We start from the raw sequence: 7,119 nt of genomic DNA on the forward strand, positions 1-7,119 counted from the left end.
TTCAATCGTTCATAACTTTTTACTGGCTTTAATTTAAGCTAAAGTTTAATTAATTTCAAACTTCAAGTGCTAAGTTATGCCCCGTCGAAGTTGTTCAAAAATCGGTTTTTATCAAATTTTACTTAAGTGCCAAATTCACTAATTCTCAATTCAATTCAATTCAAAACCATCCCAAAATCATTTCTAAGCATCCTCGACATACATTTATCAATTTTCTATCCTTTCTAACTGTTCCAAACCTAATCAACCCAATTCAATACCATCAATCTCTTCCAACATTTATTCTACCAATAATCAAAACCAAACAATCAATTGTTCAACCAATTCTCATCAATCTCACAATAATTCACAACATAGTATTTACACCAACTTACCATAACTTACCAAAAAGGGAATACCTCACCCTATCACAGCCTCTGGCCTAATTTTCATATCAAAGCCTTTCAAACGCAATCAACCACAACATTTATCCAAGCACAATACATATTCAACTCAAACATACCCATTTCTGAAATTCACATTATATCACAACAATTAGTCAATCATCAACCAACCATTTCCATTCAAATCTATTTTAAGGCAATTAACCTAGGTCACATAACTTTACATAATGCCTACCCGAGACCAAAATTCATACTTTAATGATGGCATTTTCAAACAACTTAGATTCTCTTCTCGATCATACCTAAGCCTCATTAACGACACCAAGCTTTCACCAAGTGCTCCACAATCAATCCAAGCGCCAAAATTCACACCAAGATCAATCAAGCACCCAAGCTATTCTATATTATCTAATTGCATCAATTTTTTTAACATTTCAAGCTAGGATTTGCATATAAAAGGAGAATCAAAGGAAAAAGACTTCTCTTACCTTAAGCCACGTGTTCATGAGTCAAAATCACACTAAAAATTGTGTTTAAGTTTTTCCTAAAGCATGAAAATCATAAAAATCTTAACACTACATAGGGGTGCACATGGGCCGGGTGAAGCCGGGTTTGATGTGACCCATACCCGACCCGAAATATACATCGGATCTATTTATTAGACCCGAACCCGACCCTAGACCCGATGAAACTAATACACTTTCGGGCCACAATTATACCGGGTGAAAACCGGACCGTTAACATTACATTACGTTGATACCTTCTTGTAAGATAGCATGTAAAAATATCCAAATTTCCAAGACTCCAACCATTATTTAACATGGTAAAATTCACTTAGAAAAATATAACAAGAACTAACCCTTCTTTAAAATTAAAGCATAACCACAATCAATACTAAAGCAAAACCACAATCAATACTAATATTGTCTAATAATACCAAATATTTAAATCAATACAAATAACACAATATTATACATTAGTCTAAAGTCTTATGCATTCTAAACATAAAACATTAACTTATAGTCTTATAATGACTAATAAAACAAAATATTAAGGTTTACTATACTTAAATTTCACATAAGAATAGTCATGATCCATCACTAATAACACAAAATATTAATTGTGTATGATGACCGGGCCGACTTCGGGTGACCCAAGCTATGGCCCGGACCCGACCCGAAACAATGACCGGGTCTATTTTTGAAACCCTTACCCGGCCCTAAACCCGATGAAATCACACCAAATTAGCCCCTAAAGTGTTCGGGATCGGGCTGGGCCGGGTCTGTGCACCCCTAACACTACATACTCAAAACGCAAATTGGAAAAAAAAAAACTTGAAAATGGCTCAAGGTTCTTGGGAGTACTCACCTTAAAAGTGGTATAAAATCGAAGAGTACGGCAAAATGTTTGCATGGCCATAAACGAATCTTCAATCGGAGTTACAATTTAAAAGTTATGCGGATTTAAAGTTGTAAAGTAAATAGTGTTTTGTTCTTCTCACTCGCTTCTCCTCTCTACGTGTTCTCTCTCACTCTCAAGGTTTTAATGAGAGTGAATGCTGATGGAATGAGGGTTATATGTCATGGATTTTGGGTCCAAGTGAGGCCCAATGCAAATCTTAGTCCGTTAGCCTAACAAATGGTCAAAACCTTTAAGATAAGTGTTCGGGCTTATGTTCTAAGGGTTTTTCTTGTTATTTTTACCGTTTTAATATTTTTACTCACATCATCAGATAGATTTAAACCGGTACAATTAATTTTAACATTGGTACACGTTTTTCCACAATCATTTATATTTTTGCACTCAATTTTATTTTCTAATCCCTTTTGCTCACACTCAATTTATTATTAATTATTTATCTGGATTTTACGCACATCAGTAAAAATAACTACTATATAAAACGCTTTACATTGTTAGTACATTAAATTAAAATCATATAAATAACTCATAATATAAACAAAAGAGATAGAATTCAGAAGATATACACAAGAATATATATTGATTTGGCTAAAATGTTTATCTTTCACTAAAAGTCCATTTTTTTTTTACAAGTGCTACAAGATATTCTTTCCTGTAGCTAAGCTATGATGACTTAGATCACCATTGATATAAAAACTATTAGATATTATTGCCTCAATCTTCTCAAACTAAGCTTAACTCATATCAAACAACGTGATATAAGAACACCTCTTTAGGTATCACTGTAATTTTGAAAACTAAACCGAAGTGGTCAGTTCGACCAGATTAACTGGAATAACTATTGGATATAATGACTATTACTCATGTTCTCTCCATACACAAACATGAACAAATGAGTTTTATCCAAACCCGTTATAAAATTCGATTAATCGTCGAAATGTCCCACCAAAATGTGATAGACCGAACTGAGAAAAGATAGGTTGGTGCAACTTACCATCTTTAAATTAGATTTTGAGAATTATTTTGGTTTCAATTTGTTTTGGGGATTGATTAATTTAATTATTTTATCTGAAGAAAAAAAAACCGAGATGTCAATACACTTGTAATCAATCTTCGCTGTCACCAATTAATAACAAAAAGTCAGTCACATTCACATACCGATCCGCTGCTGCTCTCTCGTGCATTTCTTCTCTTTCCCAACTACCATGTCTATGAGCATTTTTTAGGGGGAGGTCCACCTAGACTCACTCACTCACTTCTTCTCTTAAAGCCCAATCTTTCCACCGTCTATATTAGCTGCGTAACATCTATTGCGTAGCGTCTATTTCGGCAAAAAGCCAAAAACCCCCAAATGTGTTAGTCGCCCTTACTCCTATAGTCCTATCTTGTAAATCGAACTAATACACACCGTCACACCGCTACCTTGTTCAAGATAAATTCCAATCCCTATCCAAAGAGTGACAAATGTATACCTCGGTGTATGAAACTGAATAAATATACAAACCATTTCTCATGCAACCACAAAAAACAATAACAGCAACAGCATCGAACCCCTGGAAGCTTGTCCCACTAGATAAAATTAGCTACATGGAGTAAACCACGTCCAACTATTGCTCATGACAAAGTGTGAATTATCAAATGTACAAGTCCTAATCGTAAATACAGGAGGCGGGGGTTTTGGCAGGACAATGAACTAAAAAAGAAGAAACTAGCAATGCATTAACGAACATTCTAAACAAATCTATAAATCTCGTTAGCAAGTTGTGACCCTGAACAAGCAGATAGAAAATACAATGCGGGCAGTGCTAACAATCTCTGATTTGATTCCAGTTAACGAAGTGCATTAGAATAATGAATAATGTGGTTGTTGCAACGTTGCTATCCATGTTGTGTTCCCAGAGTAAGCATGTGTAACCTTGTTAGCATCTTCCTATAAATGAAAATCACCTACTAACAACCCTATTGCAATAGATCATAATTAACTCTGGTATTAATTAATGACATCTCAAAAATCTTGCTATCCCTTTACTATTACCAAATACTAACAAGCAGGGTTGTACGAGGACAGAGGCATTAAACGTTCAAAAACTAACAAATCAGTCATTAAAACATTGGCATGACAATGATGTTAAGAGGTCCATTTAGCGACCAATCCCTTTCCCAACCTACGTATAAGTGTCTGTATCTCTAATCCCCCACTCTGTCCTTTTCGTCTCTAACTGTCACTTTCTAATACCTTTTTTTTTAAATCATCATCATATCAAGATTAAAGGAAATGACAAACAATGAAAAGCAAAGACAGATTAAAGGAAATGAATCAAGTATATCAACAAGAAATTAAATCAGGATCACTTGACCCTTTAAATCACGAACAATATAAGGATCAAGAAATTAATTAACTTGGTATGAAACTACAAACCCAGAATGATATAAAAGAAATCTTGGATAGCCATTCATCATGTTTGCCTCCAGATTACTGAAATGAAAATACCTGGGTTCAACAGCATGGTTAATATTTTCAATGTACATTGACTTAAAGTGTGAAGAGCTAACCCCTATCATCCTATTTCTGTCAGTGAACAGAACTATCATGAACATTAAAGCTCAGTCTTTTTCAAGTGTTTGTTCAACAATTTTATGTTTTAGACAATGAAGTGAAATTTTTAGTACTAACAAAGAAGAATCAAATTCTCTTCTGAGATAAAACTAAGATTACAGTATCCAACTATTCATATCTATATGTATCTATATGGGGGTAAAGAAGATTTATCCAACAAAGTTTCGATGACTTTAAGGGAATTAATTCATTTTCAATTGAAACTGTTACATGGGAATAAATTTGGAACACAATCATCTCTATTGGCTGGGGTTTTAAAGTAAAAACAACTCTGAAGATGAAAATTGTAAACAGGTTAAAGGGAAGACAAGAATGTTACAGAAAAAATATATGGTTTTCCTATCAGGTAATTACCACCATTGATGAACAAGAACTCCACTTTGTCTGAGAGAATTGAAGAGCTGCAAGCATTGATCATATGTTTTCTCATACTTCGCACTCCTCTGCCCAGGGCAACATCTCTGCCATCTATTATAATGACATTCTAGGAAAATCTCGTCTACCAAACATATAGCACCAGTTTCAAACAGCCTTGGAATCAAATCAAATTCAGTGCCCTCCACATCCATCTTCATCACCACAAAATCATTCTTTGAAACAGTATTTTTCAACCAAGCAGCAAAATCAAAACCTTTTATCTTCTCCACTTCGCCATCAAAGTCCTCTGAACTAGAACCCTGTAGAGGCTGAATCCTACCCATCCCCCTACCTTTAACCTCAACCTGCTCGCCAGGGTCACGATGAATCTCGAAAGTCAAGGTCTCATTCTTCACCCACGCAGCAAAAGGAACCAAAGTAACCGCTTTCTTCAACCCATATTCCGGATGAAAAGTCCTATCAGCCTCGATCGCATACACATGAAAGGTCTTGTTCTGCTTCGGGTATTGTTTCCTAAACCAAGATCCTATACTAGAACCGTAGCTTCTGGCTCCAACATCAACATACACATACCTTCTCTTAAAGCTTATATCCACCATTGAAGAAAGGTACTTTATGTTCTTCAAATTCCTCTTCAAAGTTATCCACGGTTTCAGTGGCTCCATAGAAATCAGAGGCTCAGCATTTTTAACTAAATCATGCTTATACTCTGGAACAGAACACTTGTCACTTGAATCATCTTCACCACCCCCAAAATAATCAACTTTTACTAACTTATGAACAGCATCAACATCATCACACTCTTTCTTCAAAACAATTTCCCGTATTTGAGGCATTGAAGAATCAAACCCTTTGATATAACGCGATTTTACTAATACGAAGCAAGAATCAAACAAATCAAGGAACGAATTGAAGCTGTAAGTGTCATTAGGGTTTACCAAATGGAACACCGCGAACCCTTCTGGTTTTAGCGTGCGGCTGACCTCCGCAGCGAACTCCGCCGGAAACGGCGACCTCTCCAGCGAGCCCTCACCTGAGAAAATGAAGTCAAAGCTTCTGGTGGGGAATGGAATCCGGTGACCGCGGCCGGACTTCACCAGCGGTTTCACCGCCTTCCTAGAGATTCCGACGGTGCTCTTGACGCCAATCTCTCTCATCGTGAAAACGTCGCGTCCCGTTGGAGTTTCAACGCACAGTGACTTCGACGCCGGTGAGAGGTAGCCGCCGGCAATCAGATGCTTTAACACTGACGAGTAGAATCGAACGGCATTGGTCCATTCCTTGCTGGTGTAAATCTCCGGCCGTGCGGGGGAGGCGGCGCCGCCAGCTGTGGTGGACTCAACCGCGAGGGGTTTGACAGCAGCTCCGGCGCCAGCGATGACAAGGCTGAGAGTCTCGTGAAACGAGGAGAAGCAGAAATCGGCAACGGTGCAGGATTCTCCGGCGATAACGATGACGTAAGCAAATCGAACTCCGATGATGAAAACGCCTAAGAGAAGCAACCGTATCAAGAGGCTTCGGAAGGAGCTTGATTTGCCTGCGGTATGTTCCAGTGTAACCATTGTGCACTTTTTTCTTCGTTTTTTTTCCTCGGAAAAATAAAATATTAAACAAAAAATGTGAAAAAAAATGGGTTTTGTATTTATTTCATTTGAATTTTATTACCGTGAGCAGAATCGAGCTGAAGTGTGGTTGCCTCCGACTAAAGGTTTTGGTGTGATGGCATATATCAAGGAATAGAGACTGCGGAGAGGGGCAAAACGGAAAATCATGGTTCTGTAATGAGAAAAAAAGGGCTATTCTTCTTTTGTTATGTGTAACATATTGAGGGGGAGTAAGTTCATGACTCGGGGGAATGTGACTCAGTGATGAGTGGGTGGTGATGTAGGTTGCAGAGAAAGAACACATGAAAAATATAGGAAGATAGATAGATAAGGAGATTATGAGAACAAGGGTCGAGACAGAGAGTTGGTAGGTTTACCGGAATGGCCGGTTACAACGTGGAAAACACAGTGTAAAGTGAAAACTGAAAAGTGGAGTGAAGCCGCCGATTTAGGGGATTTAGAGTGCTCAGTTGTGGCAGCCAGTAGAGTGTTTATAATTGGTGGAAATTGGGGCCCAATACAGACGGAGATTTTCCAGATTTTTTATTTTAATAAATTAATTAATTATAATAATTATAAAAATAAATAATTTAAAAAATATTTATTAAAATAAATATTTCTTTTTTTTTTTTACACTGTAAACGAAATAATTTTATATATATCTCGTTTACAATATAAACGAGATAAATAGAGTTTTTTAATTTGCATGTAACTCAGT

At 36.8% G+C, this 7,119-nt stretch overlaps 1 protein-coding gene across 1 annotated transcript; it reads right to left on the minus strand.

The window, feature by feature from the left end:
• Positions 1-4,587: 4,587 nt before the first annotated feature.
• LOC112755195 (uncharacterized) lies at positions 4,588-6,827 on the minus strand. Its single transcript, XM_025803133.3, has one exon. The coding sequence runs from the start codon at positions 6,357-6,359 to the stop codon at positions 4,770-4,772; it is 1,590 nt and encodes a 529-aa protein (XP_025658918.1). The 5' UTR covers positions 6,360-6,827; the 3' UTR covers positions 4,588-4,769.
• Between the last annotated feature and the right edge of the window lie 292 nt (positions 6,828-7,119).

The sequence above is a fragment of the Arachis hypogaea genome, chromosome 16 (assembly GCF_003086295.3).
Source record: "Arachis hypogaea cultivar Tifrunner chromosome 16, arahy.Tifrunner.gnm2.J5K5, whole genome shotgun sequence".
Classification (NCBI taxonomy): Eukaryota; Viridiplantae; Streptophyta; class Magnoliopsida; order Fabales; family Fabaceae; genus Arachis; species Arachis hypogaea.

Bases quoted from the DNA above. Each gene is read 5' to 3' on its own strand.
- LOC112755195 (XM_025803133.3), bottom strand. From the start codon at position 6,359: ATGGTTACACTGGAACATACCGCAGGCAAATCAAGCTCCTTCCGAAGC.